Source organism: Nuphar pumila, chromosome 1 (assembly GCF_984573655.1).
Source record: "Nuphar pumila chromosome 1, dmNupPumi1.hap1.1, whole genome shotgun sequence".
Lineage (NCBI taxonomy): Eukaryota > Viridiplantae > Streptophyta > Magnoliopsida > Nymphaeales > Nymphaeaceae > Nuphar > Nuphar pumila.
Genome location: NC_143249.1, coordinates 171,261,230 through 171,280,818, shown reverse-complemented (window position 1 = coordinate 171,280,818; position 19,589 = coordinate 171,261,230). Strand labels below are relative to the sequence as shown.

General features: G+C 40.5%; 1 protein-coding gene across 1 annotated transcript in view; it reads left to right on the top strand.

Annotated features, from left to right (window-relative positions):
- LOC149851270 (nucleoside hydrolase 3-like) overlaps positions 1-19,589 on the top strand; it is an 89,957-nt gene that overhangs the window by 4,148 nt on the left and 66,220 nt on the right. The window contains exons 4-6 of the mRNA XM_090008143.1: positions 1,676-2,011; positions 7,249-7,425; positions 7,536-7,814. Of these exons, the coding sequence (XP_089864269.1) occupies positions 1,676-2,011; positions 7,249-7,425; positions 7,536-7,814 (792 nt within the window). The remainder of the gene's footprint in view (positions 1-1,675; positions 2,012-7,248; positions 7,426-7,535; positions 7,815-19,589) is intronic.

The following is a 19,589-nucleotide window of genomic DNA, read 5'->3' as shown; positions in this document are numbered from 1 at the left end:
TAGGAAAAACAGCGTAGCCTCCATCATTACAGTAAGCAAACTGAGGTTGCTAATTCGTTAACTACTGTGGTTTATTTAGGGAAAAACCACAGTAGCCACCATTTTCATTTATGATGAGAGGATCTATAGATAGGACAAGCTCCTTGTCCACATCAGAGGCTGATGTGGCTGGGTGGGGCCCTCTAGGGTGATGAGGTGGTAGGTTAGTGGGGCCCAAAATCGCTAGAGCTTTTCCACTTGTCACAAAAAAGGGCTGGGCGCAGGTGTGCTTGCTTGTGTTCACGCCTTGAATGCCCAGATGTGTGAGGGTCTCCCGCTACAGTGGGTCTTAGGGCAGTGAGGTGCACACATCATTGCTTTTCCTCACACGCTGATGTCATCCGCAGGGTCTGTTAGGTTCGGACACATCACTTGCTTGAAAGTGACTTCTTTGATAAAACATTGGAGCAAGAGAGCATTCATGAATTGCAACTGAGTCCACTTCCATTTTTATCCAGGTGGATCTAGGAGTACTCCACTCCAAATCAATCAAATTTTCATTTTGGTCCATAAAGAGAGCAAACCGACACATGCAACTTCAAATGGCCATAACTTGGTCATCCAATATCAGAATTGGAAGATTCTTGAGGCATTGGAAAGCTTATTTCGAGGGATACAACTCAAAAACTATCAAAGATCGTTTGCCACCATTTTCATGCCCAACCAAGCTGTTTTAGTGGGTCAAATGGTCAAGTCAATGTTTTATGTACTATATATATAGTAAAGTTTGACCAGCAAGTCAAAGCTGTTTTAGTGGGTCAAACTCACAAACCGACTTGGTGTTAAAACTCCATAAGAAGGTATTAAATCTCTTTTAAAGAGGTTTTATAAGGTCCAAAAAGGAGTGATAAAAATATTGGTCAAAGTTAAACCAAGACCAAGACCGGGCCAGATCAAACCAAGCCGAGCCGAGCCGAGCCGAGCCGAGTCAGGCAGAATCCAAATCTGAATCTGAATCTGAATCTGAATCCAAGTACAAGTCCAAGGTCCAAAATTCAAAGTTTAAAGTCCAATTGACAAGCCCATGAGGGCCTTGCCCTCTAAGTCAACTCTATTTTAAAGTTTTAAAATTTAAACACAATGTGTTTCTCAAAAATGTTCAAGACTAAACATATTTCATAAAGTGAACTTTTCCTCCTAAACTGATTTCCCAAAAAAACTTTGGTAAAGAGAGGGTTAGTTGGCCAAAGAGCTAGGTTCAAAAGGCTATTAATTTTGAGCCAAAACAACAACTGTTTCTATTGTATTATCTTTGTAATAATGTCGCAAATCTTGTTATCAAGAATTTCTCAGCAAGAGAAAATCTGGTGATGTTTGAAGAACTTTAAGAAATGCTATCAAACATAAATGAACAAAATATAAAATGCAAAAAACAGAAAATGTGCTAATGTCATGAAAACTTCACAAATATTTTGCAAACAAGTGATATTTTGAAAATATCACATTTTCATTTGATTCTTTGGTTTCTAAAAATATTGCAATAAAATCATAATATTTTCAAAGTGTCATTGATATTTTTGTCTATGCTTTGTAGCAGATTGTCTTAATAGTTTGATTTTTTATATTTTAATTTTTATATAGAGAGATAGGACACTTTCTCTTGAAGTTTAAAATTGAACATGTGGCTGTATAACAGGGGAACAGGGGATATTCACCTCTCAAACAGCCTACTGCACAAGAAGTGATGATTGAAACATTGTCCAGTGGTCTAACTACAGTGATTATGATTGGTGCTCATACCAATTTTGCCATCTTTCTTATGACACATCCTCATTTGAAGAAGAATGTTGAACACATATATGTCATGGGTGGTGGTGTTAGGTCCAAAAGTCCTACTGGTTGTTGTCCTAAGAATTCCAGATCTATCTGCAAGCTTGTACAATGTGGTGATCATGGCAATCTATTCACAGGGTACACTAGTAACCCATATGCAGAATTCAATATCTTTGTAGATCCTTTTTCTGCACACCAGGTACTCTAATGAATTTGTTAAATATGCATGCTATGATAATTGGAATGCCATGACAGACTCCTGTTCATTTTATAGAATCTAGTAACTTGATCTGTTGAAGGGTGAATCATCGTTTCCACTTTGTCTATTTAATTAACAAAAAAATGACCATGTTTTTCATTCCATAGCTAGCTTTTTTAAAGCCTCACATAGGATATTCGGAAGTTCCAGCATATTCCTATTCACAAGTTAACTGTGCTACAGTGCAGCAAAAATTCCACATATAAACATTTTCTAACACATGTTGACAGTCGATCCTTAGCCAAAAAGAGCAACCTTGTTTTAAAGGAATCTCAATTTGTGCTGTTGTATCCATGTTGAATATGTACTGTATCAACACTGTTTCTCTACACCAATGTTGTGAAAAGCATTGAGGCGTAGCGAAGCGCTCTACCAAATTATGAAGCAAGGCGCTCTACCAAATTATGAAGCAAGGCGCAAGCCTCAAAAATACATTTTAGAAAACTTTAAAAAACTTTAAAAAACTTCAAAAAATATCTAAAAATACAGATAAATAAAAAATGCTTTATTGATGAAACAACATCCAATAAGAAATAGGATTCTCAAAGAAATTTCGAAAAATATGAAAATAACATGTAAAAGCTATGTCACATGGGTGCGAGTGCGACACGGGTGCGGCGCAATTCCAAAAAATTTGGACACGGGGACTCAGATATATATATATATATTTTAAATATATATATAACAATAAATTAACACGTAAAGATTGTAAAATTTAAAGCAAAAATAAAAAAGCAATTCTTAACAACACAAACTTACCAAAATATAGCACATAAAGAAGCTTGTGAGTGTCATAAACAACAAAACTTATCATAAATCTGCCTCATCGTCTGAATTAGAGGGAAGAACAGGATCAAGGTAGTCTATGTTGAGAGTATGGAAATTATGTTCTCCCTCCAAGTCAAAATCTTTTGGATTTACATCCCAATTCTTGGGTGGTCCACAACTGCATCAAAAAATGACTATATTAGTATCTAACTTAAAACTTTGAATACAAAGAAAAAAAAGTACATATACTCTTCTTTGGTGCGGCGAGAAATTAATCGTAGATTTGAGTGAACATAAACCAAATCCTCTGCTCTTTTACTAGTGAGTTTGTTTCTTTTAATGTTGTGAATTTGAGCATATGTACTCCAATTTCTTTCACAACAAGATGATGTAGCAGGTTGGGATAACAACTTCATTGCAAGACGTTGCAGATTTGGTGTCTCTGATCCATATGTTGCCCACCAATTAATGGGATCTTCCTCGTCCCTTGCCACGAGTGCTGCTAAAGAATCAAATCTCCCAGTAGAAAACTTGTCAAACTCACTATTTACAACCTTAAACATATGAGGATCATTAAAAAGTCTTCCCAAACATCTCATTCTATTTCTTGATATCTCAGGATCTTCATTTGGAGAAACACGATCAACACCTGCTGTCAACCATTTTTTTGCATAGTATTTAGGATTGAGAGAGTGTGTCATGCAATGCAAAGGTGTATTGCTTTTATCCCATCTTCTCACTAAAACTGAATGTACATGATTGTAAAATTCTGAATCATCAAGTGCAATATCTTTCTTCTCATGTTTAAAAATGATACTTTGAACTTTTTCAATCATATTGTCCCACATTTCATAAATTCTATGAAGCATGGGTACATCTCTGTCAACTTCTCTCACATTTCCCAAATAGGTTCTGTAAATTCAACAAAATATGTAATTTTATCCCACCAAAAATCATCACAGATGCATTTTTTGATAGCTTGAGCCTTGACATCATCTTCAATACGATAAAAATCCCAATCTTTATCAGCCACCATCATCATCAATGCATTCTTGAGTTGCTTAATTCTTTTTATCATAACAATGAGAGAAGCAAAACGAGTTTCAACAACTTTCAGTAACTTGAGATCAGAATGCCTATTAAATATAGAAAGGGCATGATGATGGTTTACAACAAAATTTCTAATATTTCGAACATCATGCTCTATTTCCTCAATCCATAAGCACATTTCATGTGCATGTGCATGTGCATGTGCATCATCTTTTGATGGATTGCATATACTCTTAAGTGCCAAATTTAAACTGTGTGCTACACAAGGAGTCCAAAAAATATGTGAATATGTATCTTCACTTGCCAAATTCATTCTTGCACGACTGCAAACTAGAGCATTGTCACTAATGATTTGCACCACACTTTCTTCACCCACTTCTTTTATCACTTCAACAAATAATCTCTTTAAATATTCAGCATCTTTATACTCTCCAGATGCATCAACAGTCTTCAAAAAGATTGGACCATTAAGTGAGTAAGCAATGAAGTTTATCAGTGGTCGCCTTTGTATATCAGTCCACCCATCAGAAACAATCGACACTCCATATCGTTTCCATGCAAATTTTTTGGTCTCTAACAAGTCTTCAATTCTATTTTTTTCCTCTGCAAGAATGACTGTTCTTAGTTTTTCTGAACTAGGAGGCACATAACCACTCAAATTACAATTAGCTAAAGATGTAATCATATCTTTCCAGTATGGACTTCTAGCTACATTAAAAGGAATTGAGCTTGAGTAAAAGAATTGACTAATCTTTTTATCAATTTATGCTCTTGCCATGTTTTTGAATGACGCTTGTATTGTTTTATTGCTTTCCATCTTTCTTTTCTTTAAAAGCTCTTCTTGTATATCACTAGCAATAGAAAAAGTCAAATTAATCGAATCGCTTCTCATCTCTGCAATTTTCTTCTTTTCAGCTTCCTCTTGTTCTTTTTTTAATTGCTTTAACATATCTTTGTCAATCCCAGAACATAACCTAATTCCTTGACCACGAATATGCAAAAGATGTGCTTTCACACACGTATAAGAACCTGTGAAAACAGTCTTACATAGATTACAATGAAACTGCACATTCCCACCACCACCACTACTAGCTTTTACCCCTTTTGTCACAAGCCTCCAAAGTGGTTGAAAAACTTCTAATTCAGGGTTAGAACTTGAACCAAATGTATTGACACTACCGCTAGAACTCGCCATTATATCTGAAAAGTGAAAACTGAAAACTGAAAACTGAAAAGAAAATTAGTAAATAAAATAAAGTTAATAAACACTTCAAAATAATAGTAATAGGAGCTCCAGGTTCGTTCCCCTTGTGCAAATCAGGTTCAAACCAGACCCTCCTCTGCAAACCATGTTTGAGATAGGGGGCCTACCCCCTATCTAACGCAAAAAGGAGGGGCAGACCAAGCCCCTGCTGAACCTTATCCATGCCAGGGGCTTCGCCCTTGCCAAAAAGCCAAAGGCAGCAGGGGAAACGAGGAGGGGCCGAGCCCCTCCTCATTTTCCTTTTGTTCGGCAGGGGTAAGAAGGAGTGGGGGAAGGAGGGGGCTCGGTTGACAGGTCGAGCCTCCGGCAGCCCCCCCCCCCCTCCCTGCACCCTCTGCTCGCAGAAGAGGGGCTCGACCCCTCCCTTTGCCTTCGATTCACAGAAGAGGGGCTCGAGCCCTCGTTTCCCTTCTGTCCGGCGTGGCAAGGCTCGGCCTGTTAGCCGAGCCCCCTCCTTCCCCCACTCCTTCTTACCCCTGCCAAACAAACGGAAAAGGATCCTTGTTTCCCCTGCTGTTCGGCGTGGCAAGGCTCGTTCTGTCAGCCGAGCCCCCTCCTTCCCCCACTCCTACTTCTTACCCCTGCGATAAAAGGGAAACGAGGAGGGGTTGAGCCCCTCCTCTATGAATCGGAGGAACAGGGAGGGGTCGAGCCCCTCTTCTACGAGCAGAGGGTGCAGGGAGGGGGGGCGAGCCCCTCTTCTGCGAGCAGAGGGTGCGGGGGGGGGGGGGGGGGGGGGGGGGGGGGGGGAGGGGCCTGCCTGACATAAGCGAAACGAGGAGGGGCCAAGCCCCTCCTTTGTGAATAGGAGGTACTGAGAGGGGGCGAGCCCCTCTTCTGCGAGCAAAGGGTGCAAGGAGGGAGGTTGCGAGCAGAGGGTGCAGGAGGGTCGACATACATGTTGAATGTTGACGAAGGGGAGACAGTGGCTGCCTGTGCGTACCGTCGCCGGAGTCTGGATCGCCGGCGTGGGTGTAGGAGAAAGCTGCAGGGGCTGAGGGGGAGAGGCAAAATCGAGAGGGTAAGCCCTTCTCCCTGTCGATAAACCCCTTTTAGGGTTCGGCTGCAAAAGAAATTTGGATCTGGGTCGGGTCTGGACCCGACCCGGATCCAAAACGTAATTTAAAAATCGAAATGGACATTTTTGGACTCGGTCAAAGTTGACCGAGTCCAAAATGTGGACGGACTCGACCTCGACTCGTTGACCGAGTCTGACTCGGCGTTGACCGAGTTCAGGCCGAGTCCGAAGCCGCACCTGAGTCCGCACCCGTGTCGGGGCGTGTCGACTCGGGTGTGACACCTCCTTAGCCGAGTCCGTGTGACTTAGTGTAAAAGTAACATTAATGCAACAAATTGATCTATCTAAATATCTAATAAATAATACACACAACAAGTGCAATTTTAATGTGTAAATACAAAAAGTTGTAACTTTTACTGAGGCACCATATCTATACTTAATCTCACAAACAAAATGAGCTTAAACTCATTTTTCATTTATCAAAAATAAATTTTAATTTCCATGATCTAAGAGTCAATTACATGTACATACACAGCTACATGCATATTTGCAAATAATCACACAAACTGAAAGTAACAATTTGACATATATGATTTTTTTATAAACAAACTGAAGAAGAAACAAATTGAAGCTTAAACAAACTAAACCCAGCCAATTAATTGCAAAAAAACTGAAGCTTAAGCAAACTTAACAATTAATTTGACTTATACAATTTTTATATACACAGTCAATAAAATGCAAAAAAACTCAGCCATTAAGAAGAAGGGAAGAAGAAAGAAGGGAAGAAGAAAAAGGATGGAAGAAGAAGAAGAACAAGAGGAGAAGGAGAAGAAGAAAGGAAGAAGAGGAAGAAGAAGAAGAAGAGGAAGAAGAAGAAGACTGACTGGAAGAAGAAGAAGAAGCATCATTTCTGTCATGATTCTGTAACTGTTATATGATCTAGTTCAGATTTTTCCAACTTAACTCATAAATTGTATCAATCAAATATGTCACTCCAATATTTTCTTTGAAATGTCTTGGTAAGATGCTTTGTTTCATTCAAGTAGTTCATTGGCATTGATTGCATGTCTGATGCAGGTTTTTCATTCTGGCATTCCTATAACATTGGTTCCACTTGATGCAACAAACACACTCTCATTTAGCAAGGGATTTTTCATGGAATTCCAACAGAGACAAACCACATATGAAGCACAATACTGCTTCAAATCCTTAAAAATGGCCCGTGACACATGGTTTAATGACCAGTTCTATACAGTATGCTTCATTCTCTCATGCTACTGAACTCTGAAAAATCTTAAATGGAGAAAGGAATCTAGCATTTGACTTGGTATATTGGAGTTAATGATGATGAACCTTTCTTGCAGAGCTATTTCATGTGGGATTCTTTCACATCTGGTGTAGCTATGTCAATCATGCGGCACGCTCATAATGGGGAAAATGAGTTTGCTGAGATGGAGTACATGAATATATCAGTGGTCACTTCAAATACTCCATATGGCACATATGATGGTTCAAATCCATTCTTTGATGGGCGTACAGTTCCAAAATTTAATTTGCAGAAAGATGGTGTGCACAGTGGCCATGTTCAAATGGGACTTCTGGACCCATTTTGCCTTGTAAAGACTGGAAAAGGGAAATGTCAGGTAATTTGTTAGTTCCTACTTTGCTGGTGGTATTGAATGGAGCATGGACAGCCAAGCTGCTTCTAATATCTAATCACCAAATATTCTGTGATATGGAAGAAAATAGTTGCTATACCATATCCATGCAAAAGAGTTGATATGTCCTAGGCATACTGGATTTCTAGCAAAAAGAAAACTTGACACCAAGTGTCCTAGACTCCTAGGCATGCTTGGCATGTAATGAAGTATACGGAAGAACAAAAGCACTAGCCACTTAAAGGCTTACAAGATTACAATCATACAAGTGCACATGCACAAGTCCTCTATGGGACAATACAAAGATCAATAAGGCAAATGAAAGATATACAAAAAGTAAAAAATTATAAGCCTTTATTGATCAAGTGCTTAGTACAAGCATAATACAAAAGAGGAGAACATACCCCATATATATACAACAAAAGAGAGGAGAGGGGGACCATTGGGAGCTCCCATTAGAGTGATTGGGAGCTCCCAACGGTCATATTTCTGACCGTTAGGAGCTCCCAACGGTCATATTTCTGACCGTTAGGAGCTCTAACGACTTTATGGTCATTTTGACCATAGAGCCCTCAATGGTCCTCTAATATTACATTTAACAATAAAAAATAAAAAAAGGAAAAAAGAACCGTTTAATAAACAGTTTTATTACAAGTGTAAAATGACAAAAATGTCCCTATAAAGCATTTACCTATATAACTGAAAACACACACACATACACACACACACACACACACATATATATATATATATATACTATCTTAACACCCTCCCTCAAGCTTACGGTGTAAACACCGAAAGTTTGTTGAGAAGGAAAAGGAAACGTAGAGCAGCAAGAGGTTTAGTAAAGAAGTCTATAAGTTGGAATTCTGAAGTGACAAAAGGCAATTCAATAGTTCCTCTGAGGAATTCATCACGAACATAATAATAGTCCATCTTGATGTGCTTGGTGCGCTCATGAAAGGTGTGGTTGGGACAATATAAATTATACTTTTATTATCACAACATTTCTTCAAAGGTTTAGAGACGTCAACACTCGTATCTTTGAGAAGATTTTTTAACCATACAAGTTCCATAGTTATAGTTGTCATTAGCTCTGTATTCTGCTTCAGTGAAAGATAATGAGACCTTTTGTTGCTTCTTGCATCTCCAGGAAATCAGACAACAACAACAACAACTACGCCTTCATCCCAAAATAATTGGGGTCGGCGAGTCATGATATCGGAGAATCAATTTGGTTTTATGCCTGGAAGATCAACTATGGAAGCTATACATCTTCTTAGACAACTTATTGAAAGATATAGAGAGAGGAACAAAGATTTGCATATGGTTTTTATTGATTTAGAGAAGGCATACGATAGAGTACCTAGGGACGTTCTCTGGTGGACAATGATGAAGAAAGGTGTTTCTCTCAAGTACATTAGTATAATTAAAGATATGTATGAAGGAGTAGTAACCAATGTCCGCACTTGTGGAGGGGTGACAACCAATTTCCCGATAACGGTTGGGTTACATCAAGGATCTGCTTTAAGCCCTTTCCTATTTGCGATAGTGATGGATGAGCTTACGAGATCAATTCAAGAAAATGTACCGTGGTGTATGTTGTTTGCTGATGATATTGTTTTGATTGATGAGTCTAGAGCTGGGGTTAATGCTAAGTTAGAATTATGGAGACAGACATTGGAAGCTAGAGGTTTTAAGTTGAGTAAGAGTAAGACTGAATATATGGAATGTCGGTTTAGTAAGCAACGAAGTAGTGATGGGAGTGTAGTGAAGCTTGGTGAGCAAGATATACCGGTGAATGATTATTTCAAATATTTGGGATCCATCATTCAAAAGTATGGAGAAATTGATGGAGATGTAAATCATAGGATAAAGGTTGGGTGGATGAAATGGAAAAGTGCTACTGGAGTGCTGTGCGATCGTAGAATGCCATTGCGGTTGAAGGGAAAGTTTTATAGGACGACTATTAGACCCGCTTTACTATATGGTACGGAATGTTGGGCTGCCAAGAGACATCATATTCAAAAAATGAGTGTAGCTGAGATGCGGATGCTTAGATGGATGTGTGGAAATACAATAAAAGATAAGATTCGGAACGAAGAGATACGTAAGAAGGTAGGTGTTGCACCCATTGAAAATAAGATGCGAGAGAATCGTTTACGGTGGTTTGGACATATTCGGCGAAGGCCTAATGATGCTCCAGTTAGAAGGTTGGAGAAATGGGAAAATATATTAGTTAAAAGAGGTCGGGGTAGGCCTAGGAAGACTTGGATGGAGATGATAGGAAAGGATATGAATGCTTTGAACCTCACCGAGGACATGGCGTTGGATAGAAATGATTGGAGGAAAAGGATTCATGTGGAAGACCCAAAATGAATTTCTTTTTTGGTTCATATCGCTGACCCCAATTGTTTTGGGATGAAGGCGTAGTAGTTGTTGTTGTTGTTGATATGAACCAAATAAGAAAATCATTCTGGGTCTTCCACATGAATCCTTCTCCTCCAATCATTTCTATCCAAAGTCATGTCGTCGGTGAGGTTCAAATCATTCATATCCTTTCCTATCCTTTCCATCCAAGTCTTCTTAGGCCTACCCCAACCTCTTTTAACTAATATATTTTCTCATTTCTCCATCATTCTAACTAGAGCATCATTAGGCCTTCGCCGAATATGTCCAAACCACCATAAACGATTCTCTCTCATCTTATTTTCAATGGATGCAATGCCTACCTTCTTACGTATCTCCTCATTTCGAATCTTATCTTTTATTGTATTTCCACACATCCATCGAAGCATACGCATCTCAGCTACACTCATTTTTGAATATGATGTCTCTTGGTAGCCCAACATTCCGTACCATATAGTAAAGCGGGCCTAATTGTCGTCCTATAAAACTTTCCCTTCAACCACAATAGCATTCTATGATCGCACAACACTCCAATTGCACTTTTCCATTTCATCTACCCAACCTTTATCCTATGATTTACATCTCCATCAATTTCTCCATCCTTTTGAATGATAGATCCCAAATATTTGAAACAGTCATCCATCGGTATTTCTTACTCACCAAGCTTCACTACACTCCCATCACTACTTCATTGCTTACTAAACCAACATTCCATATATTCTGTCTTACTCTTACTCAACTTAAAACCTCTTGCTTCCAATGTCTGTCTCCATAATTCTAACTTAACATTAACCCCAGCTCTAGACTCATCAATCAAAATAATATCATCAACAAACAAGTAAATCTAAAGATGATGATGATAGAAAGAGCCCTTTAGTTATAGTATTCTTGATATATATGACAAACCTTAATACAACACTCATGTGTATAGTTGTGAGAGCATGTTGAAACTGACTAACAGAGTGAACGACATGAGCGATATCTGGTCTGGTGATAGACAAATAAGTGAGAGACCCAATTAGTTGTTTGTAAGGTGTGGGGTCTTCAAGAAGAGTCTCATCTTCAAGTCTCAATTTAGCATTCACCACTTCAAGAGTTTTCACTTTCTTGTCATCTGAAATGCTAGATTTAGCACAACAAGTTTTATTTGAGAAAATATGTACCCTCTCGGACAGTATGCAACATCAATTCTTAAAAAATATCTTAAGAATCCTAGGTCAGACATATCAAAATGATCTTTTAACACATTTTTAACATTACTAACTCTCTTTTTGTCGTTCTTTATTATAATCATGTCATCTACGTAAAGTAAAAAGATAATAATGCTAGTACCTATATTTTTTACAAAGAGAACAGTGTTGGTATAGCATGAACAAAAACCCAAATTATGCATAACCTTACTGAATCGATCATACCAAGCCTTGGGAGCCTGTTTAAGACCATACAAAGCTTTTAAAAGTTTAAGAGATTTTCCTTTTTCAATATCAAATCTCGGCGGAGGATCCATATAGACTTCTTCATTTAGTTCTCCATTAAGAAAAATATTTTTAGCATCTAATTGGTATATATGGGCCATTTTTTAATTAATGTAATGGCTATTAGAGTCCTAACACTAATCATTCTAGCTACGGGTGTGAAAGTCTCCTCATAGCCAATTCCATATTCTTGGGAGTATCCTTTAGCCACTAATTTCACTTTATATCTCTCTAAAGTTCCATCACTCTTGGTTTTAACTTTAAAGACCCATCGACATCCAATGGGTTTATTGTTTGAAGGTAACTTAACTACTTCCAAAGTTTTTGCTTTTCTAAGAGCATGTAGTTCTATGTTCATGACTTTAATCCAATGAGAAACAGTTTTAGCTTCATTATAATGTGACGACTCATGATATGAATGTAAAGTTATTAAGCAAGTCATATAATTAGGAGATAATGTCTCATAAGAAACAAAGCTATTTAGTGGAATAGATTCTCTACTAGATCTTCTAAGAGGAGTTTCTTCTATAGGTTCACTATATTAAGAAAATTTTTCTAAGGCACTAGTAGGATTATTTTGCTAACGTCGGGTACAAACTTGAATATTTTTAAGAGAACTATTAATGATGTCATCACTACTTGGTGATGTTCCAATATTAGAGTATTCATGATTGATATCATCTATAATTTCATAATGATTCAAAGAGTCATCATTTTCATGTATATCTTCCCTTGGAGAGAGATCATACAAAAACATATAGTCTATTTCCTCCCTCTTATCATATTTTTTAAAACCATTTTCATCTTTTAAGAATGTCACATCTTTGAAAACATAAAGTTTGTTATTTTTGAAATCAAAGCATCTATATCATTTTTTATTTTCACCATATCCAATAAAAACACATTCAATTTCCTTTGGAGATAACTTGTCTCTTTTGTGTAAAAGCACAAAATATTTACAACAAAAATTTCGCAAACAATTGAAGTCGGGTGCTATTTTGAGAAGTTTTTCATAAGGAGAAATATTTTTTAAAGTGGATGATGGCATTTGATTTATTAAATAAGTGGAAGTTAAAACAACTTCGACCCAAAAACTTTTAGGAATATTTTTAGAAATAATTAAGGCTCTAACAATTTCTATTATATGCCTATATTTTCTTTCCGCTAGCCCATTTTGTTGTGGTGTCCTAGGGCAAGATCTTTGATGGTAAACTTCATTTAGTTTTAGATAGTTTTGAAAATCATTAGATAGATATTCTCCAACTGAATCTGATCTAAGAATAAATATATTGCTTTGAAATTGATTCTTAACTTTCATGAAAATTCTTTAAAGGAGAAAATTTCTGACTTAAGATTAAGAAAGTAGACCCATACATATCTAGTAAAGTCATCAATAAAAGTCACATAATACGAGTAACCATCTTTAGATATGACCAGAGAAGGACCCCATACAAGAATACAATCTTTTCAAGTCATATCTTTTCCATTACAAAATTTGTTCTCAAAAGGAAAAAGATATATTTTAGAATAACTTTGATGTCTAAGTCTTTTATGCCAAGTTTCAATACCCTTATCTTGGACATAAGTACAAAAGGAGTTTAAAGGAAGAGACAAATAGTCCATAAAGTAAAGATCTCCCTTTCTATGGCCTTGCCCAATCCGCTTTCCGGACTAGAGATCTTACACAAAGCAACCATTAGATAATAAAGATATTTCACATCCATGGTCTGTAATTTGAGAAACCGAAAAAGTATTTAAATTTAGTTTGGGAACAACTATAACTTTTGAAACAAAAAAATTTAAAAAAAAATTAGAATTTAATATTCCTATACTCTTAATTTTCACAATGGTTTCAACGACCGTAGAAACAAAAGATAAATTTGAATTGATGCATATATTGGATAAGGTATTCTCATGAGGAGTCACATAGAAAGATGCTCCCGAATTTATAATCCAAGAGTACATACCGGGTGAGGATGCGGAGGCAATGGTGGCATCCGATGTAGAAGAAGTTACTTTAAGAATTTGTTGAAGTGCCATTAATATTTGTCCAAGTGTGTCTTTAAGATCATCTCCACTTTTGCCTTTTTCTTTCTTCTTGGGAATAGATTCTTCAACGGAAGCAACCTTATACTTGAATGTTCCATTTAACTTAGGCCAAGCATGTTTAATGTGACCCGACTCATTACAATGATGACAAATAATCATTTTTCTTCTTCTACTATAGTTACTATAACTATTTTGCCTCTCAAAGTGTTCAGGCTTATAGGTCTTGACATGGTTGCCAGGTTTAGATACGACGAAGAGTTCATCACTACTTTTACTTATACTAAAATGAGTTTCTTCTTGGTTGATTTCGACAATAGCATCTTCTAAAGGAAGAGGAGTAGATCTATGTAGGAGAGAAGATCTAACTTGCTCAAATGCCGAACGAAGCCCAAATAGGAATTGAAAAAATTTCTCTTGTTCCATTTGTTTTTGCCTAAGTTCGACATCTTCAATAGCAACTCACTTAGGCTCTAAGAGTGCTAGTTCATCCCATAGGGGATTTAAAACACTATAATAGTTTTGGATACTCATTTCACCTTGTTTGCTGGTCCTCACATTTTCTTGCAAAAAGTATGCTCTTGCAAGATCCTTTTGGGTATATATACCCTTCATAAAAAATCAAGCTTCATTGGCTTTGCAAAATTTTGCAATGTTAGCACATACCTTAAGTTCGACGTTGTTCATAAATCATGCAAGAATTTTCGCATGGTTGCTCTCCCAATCTTCCACTTGTTTATAATGGTCTTCAAATAGCCTTAGTATGAACATCTTCCTCTAGGGCTTTCTCTTTACCTGAGTTGGGGTTTGGGGATAGTGCCCATCACATAACTCCAAAGCTTTTTCCCTTTGAGATTGTTTTCCATGACAGAAACTCACATCATGTAATTTTTATGATTGAGCTTGAAGGAGAGATCAATCTTGGTTTCCATGACGTGAGTAAGAGAGAGAGAAAGTGTAACGCCCCAAAATCGTGGACTTGAAACCTTTTATGAAAAAGGTTGAAAGCTTTGAAATCAATCATTTATCAGAGTTTAAAACAGAAGTTCAGCGGAAGATCAGGTTCAAAACAGCAAGTCCCTAGACCTTGGGCGCATTACAACCAAAAGCAGATTACCCTTTACGATCCGATTTGCAATTCAAGTACATATTTTATTGAAATGAAAAGAAGAACCACGTTTTGGTAATACAGTTTTAGAAATCCAGAGTTTAAATAAAAAAAGATGCTTTCAAGAAACTTCATACCACATCTATCAAAAGTATCCCCAGGAGCGCAACGTCAGGAAAGGGCATTGCCTTGAATGCATCGCGTCATCGTGCCATCGCAAGCTGTCTCAACCTGTTCACCACCTGCCCATGAAATGGGTCAGTCTCCCAACAAACTAGTAGGAGTGCAAAGGACAAGAAAGAGCAAAGGCTGCAATAAGCAAGATAAACGCTAGCTCAAGCAGGAACAAGCAAGACTAGCAGATCTAACCAAATGTGTTGTGGAGTAAGCAAAGCTCTAGTAAAGCAAACAACTACACACAAGAGCAGGAAGTATCAGAGTGCTAAACAAACAACTATAACAATCCCACAGATATAATAGGTGAAGAGTAACTAACTCTATCCACCAACCATGCAAAGCAATTGCATAAGACAAATATTCATAACAACACTCGTAATACATATACAAGTACCATTGGATGGCTCAATCCATCGGCAAGTAACAACATTAATCGTAAGGCTCATGCTATTGCATCACAAGCAATACATAAGCTACACGGGATAAGCAATCAACTAGTATGAGAAGGTAGTTATTACCAAGCAAGGAACTGCATAAGCAGTTTAACCAACAAGGGTAATGCCTCGACAGGCGTACATAGCTCAACGAGTAGCATACCGAACTACCGAGCTAACAAGCAAGCAAGCAATGCACGTCACAACATGCGTATCTCATGATCATGTGAATAAGTTATATCTTGTCTCATTACTGAGCAGGCCGTTGTGAGTACGCACAAGGCAAAACGTAGAAACAGTCGAGATCGATTCGGGGGTCCATTATGCTATGTATTTTATTATACCCCGAATGACTGACTGAGTCCGCTTCCTAAGGGAACGATCTGTAACCAAGAGAGTAAATCCCCAAAGGCAAACAAAGGCCCAATGGATGCGCATCCGTACTTCTGCAGAAGTGGCCCGAAGGATTCCCCTAACCTCCGATGACTGGGGAAGGTCGAATATTTGCCCGAGATTGCCATTAATGACTGTCCATCAGAGTTTTGTACCATCCATCCTCTCTCTTGATGAACCGTCCCGAATGAGCACGACGGAGGGTTTCTTAACCGCCGTCCCATTTTCATGCTTTGGTCTTTCAAGCCAATCGAGCATCTTGCCTGTGAAGACGCATGATTATTATTTAGGTGAGTTATACGCGCCATTGCGCGTTCGAGGCAACCACACAATTCTCATCCTACTCACCGCAGTACGCATCGTACCTATTCAAATGTACAACCACGATAAAAAAAGGGGTCAATCCCTAGTGAGGGTAGAAACATCACTCTTGTGATCTCAAACAATGCCATTGCATGTTCGAGGTAGACATAGACCTCTCATCCTACTCATCGTAGTACGCAACATACCTGTTCAAAAGTACAACCACGATGAGAGGGGTATGGATCTCTCGCAGGAAATCCCAACACTTCTGCTTTACAGAGGCCCGCAGTGAACTCATTCCAGTTCCAACTGATCGTGCTCGGGTTCTTTAGACAATCGCGAGCAATCGGCCTATAAGGCGAAAATCAACATAACCGGATTTAGCTAATGTGTCAATACCCGCTTAGAGGTTACTATAAACCTTTCGTCCTGCTCTTCGTAGTCCAAACATATCGTACGTGACTAAAGGTACAACTACAAGAGGAGGAACATGGATCCCTCGTAAGAGATCCAACAATACCTTCACGAAGGAAGGCGCTACAATCATGGTTGAACCAGAAAGCCTAGAAACTAGGTCTCGTATCAGAGGCGAGGTAACGCCGATCTAGCGATGGCGCAAGTACCTCGCTTGGATCCCTGCCCTACTCGTGCACAGGCTTCTAAACAAGGCTATCTGAGTCGTATCAGATAGGTGGACTAAGGTTGTGACACACCTTTCCTAAATACATCGGTGTGAGAGATTCAACTGCTATCTCTGCTATACATCCTGAAAATAGGTTTGCACCTAAGACGATGTCTTTGGAGAACCGAAGTACATAAGTGTGTGTCGTGACCTGTAAGACAAGTGAAACAATATACACTCGAAGCTGCACTCAGGGAGTGCAAGCTGACAAGGGGCAAACCCGTGTACAAACTAATACAAAGGCAAATCGAGGGGCAAGACTCGATGGGCAAAGCCGCACTGCGAGGGTAGAACGCTAAAGCTCCACACGAGGTATGAGATCATACCTCGATCATCGTAACGCACAAGCAGGCAACTACGCAAGCAACTCGTGAGGTATGAGATCCTATACTGACTACGCAAGTGTAAAGGACGACTCACGAGACATGGGGTTGCACCTCGATTAAACGATAAGCGTAAACAAGTAAAGAAGCATACGACAAAGATAAAATACATGGATGAGCAAGGCATATGCACGAAGTGCGACAACAAGGTAAAGACGAATGCATACAAAAGATAAGTGCAAGAGCAAGCACGACAACACAGAAAGCAAAGTACGAAGAGTAAAGCAAGAAACGAGGCCATGGCGCATAAAGCACGAGGCAACAAGTAAATGCAGGAAGTAAAGTGCAAGAATGTAAAGGAGGACCAGGATTTGCATCTTGGAGAACAAAGCAGACATAAGCAAGTAAATGTCAGGGCACAAAGCGCGGGGCAGCAGGAAAGTAAAGTACGGAAAAGTAAAGAGGACAAGGATCGCGAAACCGCGTCCTTGAGTTAAAAGACATGGAATGTAAAGACAGGAATGAAAAGCTTAGGCACATATAGCGCGACAGCGACAGAAAAGAAAGTGCGAGAAAGTAAAGAGGACAAGAATCGCGAAACCGAGTCCTTGAAGGTAAAGACATATATATAGTATACGTATACATATATCATTCTCTTTTAGTTATCTTTCTTATTTTAGCATTTATCAGTTCATTGTCCTTTCACGCAAGAATCCCTACCTTAAGGGGTTGCGGGTCCTCGTACGCACGCAGCGTAGGCAAACAAGAGCTCGAGCCACAGAGGGCGAGCTAGATCCACCGTTCAACCTGGAGAGCTTAGAACGTTAGGATATGCCGTAAAATAAACAAGCAACAGACATAGCAATGTCTTCTGCCTGCAGGAGGCAGATGTAGGAACTCTGCATCCTGTAGACAAGGGTGCCAGAGGCAGGGGCCTCAGCCCTGCTTGGCAACAACAGCAGAGGCAGGGAGCAGGAGCTCCATGTCTGCTAGCACAAAGAAAGGCAGGGGAGGGAGCAGAAGCTCCCTACCACACCTGCCACAATAAGGCAGGGGGGACACCCCCTGTCAGAACACGAGACAGGGGCGCAACCCCTTACCGGCAGCAAGAACAAGGCAAGGGGGCAAAGCCCCTTGTCGGAGAACAAACACAGAGATGCAGGGGGCAAGCCCCTGCTCGAAAACAGGAAAGCAGGGGGGGCTTCGCCCCCTGCTGGCACAACGCAGGAGGCAGGGGGACAGAACCCCCTACCGAGGAGCAACAGAGGGTGCAGGGGGACTTCGCCCCCTGCAGGGGAAACAATCGAAGGTAGGGGGGCGAAGCCCTCTGCCGAGAAGCAACACAAAGGCAGGGGGACCTCGCCCCCTACCGAAAAACAATCATGCAAGCAGGGGGGGCTCCGCCCCCTGCCGAGACAACAACCTAAGGCAGGGGGGGCGAAGCCCCCTGCCGAAAAGCAAGAGCAACGACAGGGGGGCCTCGCCCCCTGCCGGCAGGCACAAGGAGAGGGGGACAACGCCCCCTGTCGAGACAGAAAGAGGTAGGGGGGTGGAACCCCCTGCCGACAGGAGGCGACAGGGGGCTTAGCCCCCCTGTCGACCAACCCTACACAAAGGGGGAAAAGGGGAGGGTTTACCTCCGAAAACCGCAAAGGGGGGAGTCGTCGGGCTGGAAAGAAGTGAAGAGGTGGTGGCCGCCTGCGAAGACTCAGAGGGAGCAGTGAGGATGCTGTTGTCGATCGCCAGCAGCTAACGATGTCAGGTGGCCAGAGGTGAAAAACCGCAGGTGTCGACTAGGGGAAATGGGGGGAGCCATAGAATAGGTGGTCGCCGGAGCTTAGAGGTCATCATCGGCGTCGATCGCCGGCATCCTGCGACACAGGGGACGAGAGAGGGAGGTGAAGAGGAGGGGATCTCGCGTCGTCGAGGCTGGAAGGTCGCCAACGAAGCTCTCGGGCTCACCGGCGATAGGAGGCTGGTGAAGAGAGGAGACAGTGGCGGCCGGTGACGAGTTGCCGACGTCGGCTCGAATAGGGGAAAGGCCGATGGTGGCGGTGTCATCTGGCGGCAGAAGGGGGCAGTGGTGGTCGGCGGCTGAGTCGCCGGCGTCACGCGACACAGGAGACAACAAGGGGGAGGCGAAGAGGTGGCTGAGGCTGCTGAGAGGATAACTGGGTTGCCGAAACTCAGAGGGGAGGCGGCCAAACGGAATCACTTGCCGGCGTCTCCGATTACCGGCGGCAGCGTGAGGGACGGAGCGGAGCAGATGAGAGAGAAGGGGCGAGGGTTTTGAACCCTCGCCCGAGACGCCTGCGTCTTTTAAAATACGCAGGTTCTCGAGGATTCGAGAACCCGGGTCCGGGTTGAGCTCGGGTCCAGTTCAGACCCGGATCCGGGCTCGGCAAAGCGG